The sequence below is a fragment of the Megascapheus bottae genome, chromosome 13, assembly GCF_031878675.1.
Source record: "Megascapheus bottae isolate mThoBot1 chromosome 13, mThoBot2.hap1, whole genome shotgun sequence".
NCBI lineage: Eukaryota > Metazoa > Chordata > Mammalia > Rodentia > Geomyidae > Megascapheus > Megascapheus bottae.
The window spans coordinates 60,259,003-60,272,014 of NC_143521.1; the positions used below are offsets into that span (position 1 = coordinate 60,259,003).

Here is a 13,012-nt window from a genome sequence, read left to right on the forward strand (position 1 = left end):
GAGCGGAAGGACGCGAGCCCACTTCCGTCCCGCCCACTTCCGCCCACCCACTTCCGCTCCCTTCCGAGTCGCTGCTCGCAGCGGACTTCCGGCGGGGAGCTCACCGGCCGCGCTGACCGCGGGGGAGGCGCGCAGCCCCGCCGGCGGCGACCCCGCCCCGGCCTCCGGCGCGCGGCCCGGCCCGGCCGCCGACCCCGCCCCTGCCGCCTGCCCCTCGGCGTGGCTTCGGGAGGTCCTGCCTCAGAGGCGGCGCGGCGCGGCGCGGCGCGGCGCGGCGGAGCGAGGGGCGGGGGCCCCGGCGCGGTGAGGGGCTGCGGCGGGGCGTGGTCGCGGTCCGAGGCCGGGGCGGGGTCGGGCCCGGGGCCGGGGGCCGGGGCGGGGCGGGGCCTGTCGTCCCGGACGTTGGGCGCGCGCGGCCCGAGTGCCTGGCCCCCGGCTGCTGGCTTCCAGGTAAAGCAAGTGTGGGGTCTGCGGGCGGGTCCTAGCGCCCCATCGGCGCAGAGATCCGCTGGAGAGCCAGTGTGTGTGTGTGTGAGAGAGAGAGAGAGGATATGCGTGTGTGAGAGACGTTTCTTTGCTAGGGCAGCACACTGCATTTTCCTCTTGGCCCTCTGTGCTGTCAGTGATGCTTCCTTCACCGGGGACAGCAAGATCCTTTTCAAAGTAATCTTTCATTCTTCCGTATCCGGCTCCTTCCCTGTGCTGTAGCTAAAGCCAGGAACACATCACTGGTATGTTCAGGGCCACACTTCTCTCCAGGCTCAGGTGACCACCAGGCTGCCCCACCATGTCCAGGCCGCCGACTCCAGAGCAGCCTCTGGATGTCCAGGGAGACTCGTCTCCACCCAGGAGGGATGAAGACCCTGGGGAGAGCACCCAGAACTCCCAGCGTATGCTGGGCTTCAGTGACGCACTGCTGTCCATCATCGCCACCGTCATGGTCAGTGCAAGGCCCATCTCAAACCTATACATCCTAAGGTCCCCCAGAACCCTGGGCAGGTGGAGTCGCCTAGTATTGTCCTCAAGACTTTGATACTACTGTCTCTAAGGGTACCCTATCCATGAAATGTCTCTCAGTTTCTTTTGTCTTTTGTTCCCTTAGATCCTGCCTGTGACCCACACTGAGATCTCCCCAGAGCAGGTAATGGGAACAGGCTGTACTTGGTGCCGGTGGCTTGGTCTGGGCTGGGGGAGCTAGCCCTACATCTTGCAGGCGCCAGAACCAGAAGCAAGGTGCTGGTAGAGCATGTTGGGCATGCTCCCAATAGGGTCCTTTCCCCTTGCAGATGCAGGCAGTGGACAAGGCAGCATCTCCTGACAGGCAGCAGTGACTTTCACTGTTGTGAAGCCTCCCATGTGGGGGCCCTAGCTAAAGGATATAGGCTATCTCAGCATAATGCTCCCTCTTATGTCAAGGCTAAGAGCTCTGCCTTGATCAGAATTTCCTCTCTGCTTTGATCTCCAGCTACAGCCTTTCAACAGCCAGTGTCCACCTTGGCAGGCATCCCCTGTTTGTGATCCCACAGGCACTTTTAGAGGTGCTGTTCCTATGGCTGTTTGGAATTGCTCTCCCAGGCATTGCCAAGTTTGATCCAGCAGTGGTGTGTGTATATGTTCCTCTAGAATTCACTTGTCATAACTCAAATCCCAAGATGACTTTAGGAAGTGATTAATGACTTTATAAAGGGGCTAGAGACCCTTTGTCATCTAGGCCCCTTCGATGACACCCTCTGCAAAGCTAAGGCCCTTTGCCACATGTAGTGATGGTGTTGACAGACTGTTGTTGAAGGATTTTAAGAGTTGACATTTTTGCAGGAAAACTGCAGAGATACCTCTTGAGGTCCAGCCTTGCTATAGCCTGACTGCACTCTTAGCTAGGCCCTTCTTAAGGCTTTCAGTCCTGATCTGGAGCAAGGCCTTGCTCTTGAAATAACCAGTGTTGTGTTGTGTTACTTTGTTTTACTTTGATATGATACTTTGTTTTAATGACAGTGTTTTTTTATTGTAGCAATTTGACAAAAGTATACAGAAACTTCTAGCAACCAGAATCGCTGTCTACCTGATGACATTTCTAATTGTAACTGTGGCCTGGGCAGCACACACCAGGTAATGGTTGTCTTTTTTGAAGCAAGGTCCTCATTGTTGTTGCTTGCCCAGGGCTGGTGCCAGGCATAATAGACAGCTGTACTCAGAGATGCATTCTTCTCAGGTTATCTGTGGGTACTCATATGCTCAAGACAGTGAAAGGTAGACATGCTCATTCCAAGGCTCAGCTTGATTCTGGAGCCACTCAGAACTCTGCTGAATTTCTTACCTGAGGTAGAAAACTAAAATTTCTGCCTGCTAGAAATCATTGCAAGACCAAGACACAGTGAGGACAAAGTCTTGTTGGCATGACTGCGTCCCATTAAGTGCCTCCTATGTGGAGGTTAAACTTGCAGAATGTACTACAGGACCCAAGCTTTTTCTTGGAGAGGAAAAAGTCACCTTAGGATCCATGGTACAGGGTTCCAGAGCTACAGGGCCCCTGGCAGCTGGCAGGGACAGGCGATTTCCAGAAATAGTGCTGGGATGTTGCAGGTCAGGCTACTGAAAGGAAGCATGTGTCAAGGAATTCTAAAGTACAAAAACATTCATGGGTTCTGTTAAGTACTTGTACCTGGGCTGAAAGTGTCAGATTATCACTAGGGCAAGGGTGTTCTTGGCAAAGTTATTTTGTTTCTGGTTGTAACAGGACTTTTCTCTGCTTTTGTTGCTCATGGAGTATTTGTTTATGGGGAAGGGTGGAAGGAGGGCTCTTTGGCAAACCTTGTGTGGACCAGCTTTTTGGTTCACTCACTAGTGATCCGTACAGCAGTGGAGCACATCACAGAGGGAGCAGGAACCCTGAGAACTCCCCTGCACACACGGTCCCAGCATGTGCAGCCAGTAGAGCTGCCATCTCTGAGCAGCTTGGAAATGTCCCCTGCTATCAGTTTGTTAGTGAAGAACACAGTTCTAAGCGGGCTCAAGGCAGTTTCCAGATTAGAGATCATGGCTCTGCCAAGCCCATCTTCAGAGGAGTTGATTCCCGTGGGGGAAATTCTGTGATGGGGGCCACACAGGGGCAGCTCTCCAGGAGCATTGGCAGGCTGTGTTCACAGTTGACCCCATCAAAGATACTCCAGTTTTAGTTCTCTATTTGCATTGAGTTGGCGCCACCAAAAACAAACAAACAAAAAAAACCTCTGTTAAATAGCCAGTATTTGAAATCTCTGAAGGAAAAAAAAAGACAATGGAAAAAAAGAATTCTGTGGAGTTGTAGCTCAAGTAGGAGAGCACCAGCCTGGAGCAAAAAGAACCAAATGACAGTGACCTGAATTCAAGCCCCAGTATCCTCACACTGGCAGATATGGATCCCCGCAGCCACATACACACACATACAGACACATGCAAACACAACTGAAAGAGAATTCCTTTCTTCAGAATGGCGTAGAATGTAAAAAAAATCCTGAAAAGTGAATATACTGTATGATATAACTCCATATGCCCAGAAAGTTTTCCTCAGAACATGGGCAAGTAAGCCTCTGCCACTCATAGCTTATACCTCCCTGCCAGGACCATCTCTCAGCTTGACCTCTCTGACAGCCCTCAAGCCCTAGAGCAACCAAATACATGGCATGTTTCTGCATTTTAGCTGTTTAAAGCCTCTGTGTTAAAGCAAGATGGTGGGAATGGAAGAGAATTTCTAGAGAATGTGTATTTTCATTCAGTTTTCCAAACTTCATATATAAGATAGTATTTCATATTTGGTCAAAAGCATCATCTTTCTGTAAGTTGGTGGCTCACACCTGTAATTAAAGCTACAAAGGAAGCTGTGATCTGAGAATCTTGTTGTTTGAAGCCAGCCTAGGCAGGGAAAGTCCTTGAAAGTCTTATCTCCAGTTAGCCACCAAAAAGCTGGAAATGGAGCTGTTGCTCAAGTGATAGAGTGCTAGCCTTGAACCCCCCAAAAAAGGTCAGGGACAATGACCAGGCCCTGAGTTCAGACCTCAGGACTTCTGCCTTTCAGAAAGCACCAGCGCTGGTGATTCACACCTGTAAGTAACCCTAGCTATGTGGGAGATGGAGAGTGGGAAAATCAGGTGTCCAGGCCAGTCAAGTTGGTGTCAGTGAAGATCCACCTCAGGGGCGGGGGTGGGGGAGACCCGGGTGCTGTGGCCTGAACCTGTCATCCCAGCTAGGATGGGAAGCCTAAAAGAAGTATAGCCCAGTCTCGGCACATGGCCAAGCAGGCAGTAAGATCTTGACTCAGTATTAACTATTGCAAAAAAAAGCTGGAGGCATGTTTCAGCAGTAGAGCCCTGCCCAGCAATTGGTAGATCCTGAATTTAAACTCTTACCACCAAGACAAAAGGAAAAAAAAGTGAAATGTTTGATGATGTTTTAACTAGAGAACATTGGAGAAAGTGTGTATGTGTTTAACCTTACTGTAATCACCTTTGAATGATAGCTTTTGTTTTTCTCAACTTTAGATTATTCCAGGTTGTTGGGAAAATAGATGATACACTTGCCTTGCTCAACCTGGTGAGTTTTTTTTTCTGTCCTTCAGGGAAATAATTTGAGTTTTAATTTAACCCTCCCAGGAGGAAGGAAAGGGATAGGTAACTGCTGTTATTCTAGCCTCTAGCTGATCAGAGCCTGAAATCTGTTCCATATCTGAAAGATCCTCAGATGCCCCCAGGGGATCTATCTGTCCCTGGCAGGGGCACAGGCTTCTGAAATGTCTGGACTTGGGCTCTGACGCTCTCTAGCCCACTGCCCCACCTTGGGAGATGCCTAGCCTGGCCCCCTCTGTGGGGGCCTGGGGTGTTTTGCTTCCCTCCCTCCCTCCTCTCCAGGCTGCACAGTGACTGTGACCTTCTCCCCCCAGGCCTGCATGATGACCATCACCCTCCTTCCCTACACGGTGAGTAACAGCCAGCTCCCCGTCACCCCACCCAGGTGTGGCTGTGCTCAGAAATGCAGGCCACAGCTGAGCGCTGTGGCTCACGCCTGTCATCCTGGCTGGCTACTCAGGAGGCTGAGATCGGAGGATCATGGTTCAAAGCCAGCCCGGGCACTAAAGTGCATGAGGCTCTTATCTCCAATTAACCAACTAGAAAACAGAAAGCGTGGCTGAGGCTCAAATGGTAGTGTGGTAGCCTTGAGCTGGAGAGCTCAGGGACAGCACCCAGGCCCAGAGTTTAAGCCCCACAACCTACCTCCCCCCCCAAAAAAAAAAAAAGAAGTAGAAGAAATGCAGGCCACACATGGCCCAGTGGTAGAGTGCTTGTCTAGCATGCCCAAAGCCCTGAATTCAATTCCTCAGTACCACATACACAGAAAAAACCAGAAGTGGTGTTGTAGCACAAGTAGAGTGTTTGCCTTGAGAAAACCCAAAGACAGTGTTCAAGCCCCAGGACTGGGGGTTAGGGGGAAGACATGTAGGCCACAGGCTGCAGAGGAGAGAAGGTTCTAGTTGGGGGCTGCCTGAGACCCTCAGGCTAAGTGGATGAGGAAGTTGAAGGTTCTTGGAGGCAGACACCTTCTATCGTCACCCCACTGCACAGTCCTGAAAGGAGCATTTACACCCAATTCTGAGATGTGTCACTGGCTCAGGCATGCAGGAATGTATCCCAGAGGATTCAGAGGGGTTTCCTATGCATTTGATGATACTTTGTCTTTAAAACCCTGAAACAATCATGGCATTTCTACCACAATGGGCTTTGGGCAGACCCACCTCTCCCACACAACTGTAGCTGATATTCCTTCCCAGTGCCCAGCGTAGAAACAAGGAAGCTTATTGTACCCAGCTAAGGAACTGGGAGCTGTGGTAAATGTCCAGGTATTTGTGATTTTTATTTTTCCAGTTTTCTTTAATGGTGACCTTTCCTGATGTGCCCCTGGGCATCTTCCTGTTCTGTGTGTGTGTGATCACCATTGGTGCAGTGCAGGTAGGCAGGGTATGTGTATGTGTGTGGGTTTTCCATGGGTTCCAAAATGGGGTACCTGTGCCCTGGACCCCCATATCCCAAGGGGCCTAGATTCTGCCTGTGAACACAGGTATGCTCAAAACCCCACCTACCAACCAAGAGTACCACACAAATCCTAGGAATGGGGCTGGGGCAGGGTTCCTACTCCCTTCCCATCCGTTCATTCCAGAACATCCCAAGATATTTGCTTACCTCTAGAGTCCTTTTACCCCCAAGTGTTCAAGAGAGAGAGAGAGAGAGAGAGAGAGAGAGAGAGAGAGAGAGTGTGAGTGTGTGTGTGTGTGTGTGTTGGAAAGCCTAAGGGTTGGCTGGCCATAATATTCCCTCTCCTTGCTTCTCCTGCAGGCATTGATTGTGGGGTATGCCTTCCACTTCCCACATCTTCTGAACCCTAAAATCCAGTGTTCTGCACACAGAACCCTATCCCGACAGCACATCTTGCGCCTTGTTCTCCGTGGCCCAGCACTATGCTTAGTTGCTGCTGTTTTCTCCCTCTTCTTCTTCCCTATGGTGAGTATTGGATCAGCCCCAGGGAAGGCTTAGTCCAGCCTCAAAAATCAAGGCCTACTGAGAGCGATGGCTCATGCCTGTAATCCTAGCTACTTAGTGTAAGGTCTGCCGAAAGGAAACCCCACGCAGTTCAGGAGAAGAGGTATGAGGAGAGAGCAGACTCCTGCCGCCCAAGATGGAGTCAGGAGCAAGAGAGCTTAGGGCAGGAAGTGAGAGATTATATAGGGGGAGGGGAATAGACACAGCAGAAGTGGATGTGATGTCAGAGGATGGGGAAATACCTCAGTGGGGACCTCCCACTGCCCCCAGGCATGCCAGTTGCCAGGGTTACAGGTGCTGGGCGGGGATTTCCAGGGTGCAGTGGGAGAGAGCCAAAGGAGGAAGTCATTTCTTCCAGTCGGACCTAACACTCAGGAGGCTGAGATCTGAGAATCAAGGTTCAAAGCCAGCCCGGACACAAAATGACTTGAGACTCTTATCTCCAATTAATCTCTAGAAAATGGGAAGTGGTGCTTGGCTCAAGGGTAGGGCAATAGCCTTTAGCTAAAGAGGTCAGGGACAGCGCCCAGGCCCAGAGTTCAAGCCCCACAACCAATTAAAAAAAAAAAAAAATCAGGTATTAATAGAAACACTAAAACATGTTTCAGCCATAGAAGCTGTAGTTGACTGTAGAAATTGACTTGTGGTACAGAATCAACATGGGCACTAATTTTCAACCAAAGCACCTGAGAAAGCATTTCAAGAGCATTCAAACATAAAACAGATGGGCTAGTAAGGGCCTGTGGCCACTCAGTCATTCCTTGAGGCTTGGGCAGGCTCTCCTTTCCACACGAGGAGGGTGATGTGCAAGATGAGGTCCAGAATGCCAGCATTTAGTTGAATGCTAGCCTGGGCAAAAGGAGCTGTAGGGATGTCTCAGAAACAAAAAGAGGGGTTTGGGTGGGGCGATCGCTTTCCTGGAATGTGTAAGGCTCTGGGTTCAAATCCCTGGTACCCAAGGGTCAAGCAGAAGCCTTCAGCCATGCAGGCCTTGGCCACAGAGCACTTTGGTACACAGGAGAGGAAGAGAGACCATGGTCCTATGGCCAACTATGTAGCTCCTCGTGCCTTCAGAGACTGGATCTGATGCTCATGGAACAGGAGTGGGGAGTCCCAGAGTTGCTGAAAGACAATGGCCCAGGCTGGAACACTGAAGCTCCCACTGGCTGCAGACACAAGTGTGGCCAGGTAGGGATTCCTAGGCTTTGGGCTTATCTAGAGGTAGGACCATGGATGAGGTGGCTAGTGTGGAGAAAGCAGGGGTAGGAAAGATTGGGCAAAGGTCTGGGAAGACAGGTGCACAGCCAGGAGAACAGTCACTTTCCAGGAGTGTAACCAGATGGTCCATATGGCAGGAGTATCTGACTAGGGCAGGACCAGAGGTGAGTGATAGAGCAAGAAAGACAGGCAAAGACCTAGGGTCGAGGCCCATCTGCTGACAGAGTCTGGACATGTTGCTGGGAGAGCTAGGAAAGGCAGTTGAGGCAGATAGCCAGTGGGAGAGGCTGCCAAATGCTTGAGTTCATCTGTGCTCGTAGTATGCATTGAAATTATATTCCTTTTCATTGCCCAGTGATAATTGAGTGTGCCTGGGACTCACTTTGCCTGTCATTCCTCAGTAGACTGACACTTGAACATTTGACCTCCTGTGAACATGTGTCTTCAAATCTTTATTTTCAGTTATGTTTCTTTGTTCCCAGAAGCAGTATTGCCAAATCATGGGATCATTCTGATTTTAATTTTTTAAGGTACCTCATACTGTTTTCAAGTTGCTGCACTGTTTACAGTCCCACCTGCAGTGCTCAAGGTTGTACTTTCTTCATAGCACTTGTTACTTTGCCTTGGTGACTCTATCCATCCTGTGTGAGAGGTGGTGCTGTGGCTGTCATCTGCATTTCCCCAAAGACTGTGACACTGAGGAGCTTTGCAGCTATATGGCTTAATGTGCATTTGTATAGCTGCTTTTCAGACTCTTTCCCATTTTAGTTTGGGTCTTTGTCTTCAGTTGAGTTCTATTAGGTTTTTTGCATTCTGGATACTGTTACCAGGTATGTGACTCGTAAGCATCTTCTTCTCTTCTGTTGTCCTTTCTCCTGAGAAAGTGCCTTTAACCCATACTTCCTTGTTTCAATAAAGGACAATTTCCCAAAGCCAGGCATGGTGGCCCACTGTAATCCCCGCTGCTTGGAAGGCAGAGACAGGAGAATCAAGAGTTCAAGGCTCTCCTGGGCAAAAGTAGCTGTAAGAATGTCTCAAAAACAAAAAGAGGGGGCTGAGAGTTTTGACTTAGCAAGCACGAAGACCTGGGTTTGATTCCTTGGTACCACATACATAGAAAAAAGCCAGAAGTGGTGCTGAGGCTCAAGTGGCAGAGCTTTGGCCTTGAGAAAGTCCAAGGACAGTGTTCATGCCCTGAGCTCAAATCCCCCCTCCCAATAAAAGAGGGGTTTGGGTGGGGTGATAGCTTTCCTAGAATGTACAAGCTCTGGGTTCAAATCCCCAGTATTTAAAAAAAGAAAAGAAAAAAGTGGCTTAGTGGTAGAGTGCTTGCCTAGCATGCATGAAGCCCTGGGTTCCACATAGACAGAAAAAGTCAAAAGTGACACTGTGGCTCAAGTGATAGAGTGCTTGCTACCTTGAGTAAAAGAAGTTCAGGGACAGTGCCCAGGCCTGAGTTCAAGCCCCAGGACTGTGAAGAAAACAGAAGAGGGGAGCGGAGGGAGAGGAGAGGAGAGGGAAAAAGCAAAAAAGCCACTTTCCTGGTTTTCCGTCGTCATTGTTGCTGCCCCTCTCTTTGGAGCAGAGGGTGGGATTCCTGGCTCCCTAGGCATCAGGTGGTAAGCAGCCTCTGCTCCCAAAGGGGCAGACCCTGATCGGTCCTATCTCCACAGTCATACCTGCTGATGGTGACCGTCATCTTCCTCCCCCACATCAGCAAGGCCACCAGCTGGTGCAAAGTCAAGCTCATGGGTAAGTGACCACACACTTCTACATTGAGACCACTGAGAACTATGAAGTGGGGCAGGGCGTGAACATGCAGTAGCCCTGGGCCTGCCCCACTGTGCCCAGCCCAACCCTGGGCTTACTGGGTACCTGCTGCAACCCACCCTAGGCATGGCCTAGTGGTAGAGTGATTGCCTAGCATGCACATAGCCCAGGGTTCAATTTCTTGGTACCACATACACAGAAAAAAGCCAGAAGTGGTGTTGTGGCTCAAGAGGTAGAGCATTAGCCTTGAGAAAGGGCAGTGCCCAGGCCCTGAGCCCAGTCAAGCCCCAGGACTGGCCAAAAAGAAAAAAAAGTACTGCTTCCTTTCCTAGACTAATAGACATTCCTGGCCCCTTGGGCAAGAAAACTGTGTGGCCACAGAGGCATCCCAGCCCGCGATTGGGCTGGCTAGCCCTAGTCTCCTGCCATGTCCACAGGCCATGAGGAACCCCCTGCTCATAGTGTGGAGCCCTTCCGGTTTGACCTGCATGCACCCCTCAGCAAGGAGCGGGTGGAAGCCTTCAGTGATGGAGTCTATGCCATCGTGGCCACACTCCTCATCCTGGACATCTGGTGAGGATCCCAACTAGTCTGTCTGCCCAGCCCGTCTGCCAGGTAGCCGTCTGTCTGAGTCAGTGTCTTGTCGTAGAAACTCCAATTCAGTGCAGCCTTCCCTTGGGTGTCAGCTCGATGCAGTGAGAAGGTGAGCCAGCTTTTAAGAGGTGCAAATTCACAGAAGTGGGATCTCCCATCCTATCAGTTCCTGACCCGAGATCCCAAGCAGAGGCACTATTTCAGTGCCACTTTGTGCTCCCCGCCCCATAGCTGTGCTCAGAGGGCATGGGTTAGCTCCCTCGGGCCTTCGACCCTCTCCCTATCTCTTTAGGTCACCTCCTCCTTCCAATGCTGGCTTTTCTCCTCAGCCCAGTTTGCCAATTGAAAACCTGTTGGAGCTCTGATTTCAGTGCTCACTTTATTTCCAAGTCCTCTGTCTGCTTTCCCAAGCCTCCCATCCTCCTTATTGCTGTGGTTCCTTAGTCACACTCCAGTATACTTCTTATTTCATTAAAAGTGTTGCTGCACTCTGGCTTAATGTTCTATATCTGATAGTCTGACTCTCCGGGAATTCTGGGTATCTTTTTTTCCCACTATAACCTGTAAATTATTATTATTATTTTTTTTTTTTTTTTTTGGTGCCAATCCTGGGCTTGAGCCCTGTTCTTGGACTTTCTCAAGGCTAGAGCTCTACCACCTGAGCCTCAGCACCACTTCTGGCTTTTTTCTATGTTTGTGGTACCAAGGAATTGAACCCGGGTCTTCGTGCATGCTAGGCAAGCACTCTACCACTAGGCCAAACTCCCAGCCTATAACCTGTAAATTTTTAAAAGCTGAAAGCAAATGTTCCTGAGTATCTGATTCCTGAGGCCCCAAACTTAAGGAACATTCCGGAACAATCTGGCTTAGCTTCTGCCCTGAAGCCAGGGCCTGGCTGGTCAGGTTCCCTGTCACCTGTAACCCTGAAACTATGGCTGGGGTAGGGAGTGTGGCTGGGGGAGACTACCCCTGTGTATGTCTGCTGCCCTGTCTGAGAAGCTTCTTGGGGTTTCTATTTGACCCTCACCAGGCTCTGTCCTTGCCTGTGCCCCTCTCCTCTGCTCATTGTTTTATAGGATGTAGGTCTTGCCCTGCATAAAGGCCTGTCCTGCACACCCAGTTGATAAGATGCCATTCCTAGGCCATGCCTTGAGCAGGCAACAGCCACATCAGGGGTTCCCCTGGTCTCCACCAAGACCAGCAAGATGCAGTACAGACGCAAGGCTCCTATTTGGAGTTGCCCCCAACTTATGTGGGTATAGTCAGGAAGAGGTCTAGTCTAGTTCACAGGCCACCCGCTGAGGACTCACCTTACCCAGCAAGGCACACCCAGGCATCAGTGACACCTGCAATTCAGATGAACAGAGGTAACTGTTGTGTATTGCAAACATATATGCCAGGGCAGACTAATGAGCGTTTTGTGTGTAGATTAGTGTGGCCCCCATCTTTCACCTGCCAGTCACTTGACCGCCCACCCCTCTGGGCCCTGGAAAGGCTGGTACAAATGCCCTCTGTTCACACTTCCCAGTGAGGACAACGTTCCAGACCCCAAGGACGTGCACGAGAAGTTCCATGGCAGCCTTGTGGCCGCCCTGGGTGCATACGGGCCACAGTTCCTGGCGTACTTCGGCTCCTTTGCTACAGTGGGTCTGCTCTGGTTTGCCCACCACTCACTCTTCCTGCATGTCCGCAAGGCCACACAAGCCATGGGGCTACTGAACACGCTCTCGCTGGCCTTCGTGGGTGGCCTCCCCCTGGCCTACCAGCAGACCTCCGCCTTTGCCCGGCAGCCCCACGATGAACTTGAACGTGTACGTGTTAGCTGCGCCATCATCTTCTTTGCCAGCATCTTCCAGTTCGCCATCTGGACAGCGGCACTGCTGCACCAGACAGAGACACTGCAGCCGGCAGTGCGATTTGGTGGGCAGGAGCACGCCTTCATGTTTGCCAAGCTTGCTCTGTACCCCTGCGCCAGCCTGCTGGCCTTCGCTGCCACCTGCTTGCTCAGCCGGTTCAGTACGGCCATTTTCCACCTCATGCAGATCTCAGTGCCCTTCGCCTTCCTCCTGCTGCGTCTCCTCATGCGCCTCGCCTTGGCAGGCCTGCGGGCCCTGCAAGGCCTCCGGCCAGCACCCCCCCTGCCAGGCCAAGCAGAGGCGGAGGCACAGTCTCGGCTCCTGCCTGCCTCCTGCTAGCACCAGAAGGACAGAGCCCAAGAGTGGACTGGCAGGGGACCTTTGTGGCCCTGGGGCTATATAGCAATATTTGCTTGAATATTATATTCATTGTGAAATACCAAGGTCTATTTCAGAGTACAAAACTTGTTCTCTACTTTTTGTAATGAGGAGCTCCCTGGGGACTTGTTTTATTGCTTGGACTTGTCTACTTTTCCTCTTCACCCAAGATGGGGGTGGTTTTGGACACAGCAGGGCCCAACCGGGATCCTAGAGCTCCTTTCCTTCTCCCTGCCCAATCCTGCAGGTGACTACGGAAGCCTCTGCTCTTGTAGGCTCCAAAGGTAGCTGTTCCTTCCTGAGATTCGGCTGGTCAAGCAAGGAGGCCTCTCTGAGGAGCTGACCACTCTGGGCCCACCCTCCCCATGAGGGCAGGGTTGCCAGTCCACCCACCCCTGCCTTGCACATGCACTGGACAAAGACAAGAGCAGCACAGTGAAGCCCAGACTGTATTTGTCCCGGATATAAGTTAGGTCACATTCAGGTAGCGATAAATTATACACAGAGATGACCAGTGCACAAGGGACCTGCTGTAGATGGAACAGACTCACTCACAGAGGGCAAGCCACACAGGCCACAGTTTACAAATGATTCCTGCAGAGTGAATCAAAGCAAAAAGCATACCATTTAGGA

General features: G+C 51.2%; 1 protein-coding gene across 2 annotated transcripts; it reads left to right on the top strand.

The window, feature by feature from the left end:
- The first annotated feature begins 256 nt into the window (after window positions 1-256).
- Tmem175 (transmembrane protein 175) lies at window positions 257-12,476 on the top strand. Of its 2 annotated transcripts, none has more exons than XM_090343947.1 (11): window positions 257-303; window positions 760-940; window positions 1,103-1,141; window positions 2,009-2,106; window positions 4,515-4,566; window positions 4,913-4,948; window positions 5,892-5,975; window positions 6,360-6,524; window positions 9,455-9,533; window positions 9,989-10,124; window positions 11,674-12,476. In XM_090343947.1, the coding sequence occupies exons 2-11, from the start codon at window positions 788-790 to the stop codon at window positions 12,338-12,340; spliced, it is 1,509 nt and encodes a 502-aa protein (XP_090200073.1). In that variant the 5' UTR covers window positions 257-303; window positions 760-787; the 3' UTR covers window positions 12,341-12,476. The 2 variants fall into 2 exon arrangements, with proteins under 2 accessions (XP_090200073.1, XP_090200072.1); XM_090343946.1 differs by lacking the exon at window positions 257-303 and adding an exon at window positions 360-450.
- Window positions 12,477-13,012: the final 536 nt, after the last annotated feature.

Excerpts from the sequence above, each read along its gene's own strand:
- Tmem175 (XM_090343947.1), top strand. The coding sequence starts at position 788 with ATGTCCAGGCCGCCGACTCCAGAGCAGCCTCTGGATGTCCAGGGAGAC. Across the intron at positions 941-1,102 it reads CCATCATCGCCACCGTCATG|ATCCTGCCTGTGACCCACAC; the intron begins GTCAGTGCAAGG and ends TTGTTCCCTTAG. Across the intron at positions 9,534-9,988 it reads GTGCAAAGTCAAGCTCATGG|GCCATGAGGAACCCCCTGCT; the intron begins GTAAGTGACCAC and ends CCATGTCCACAG.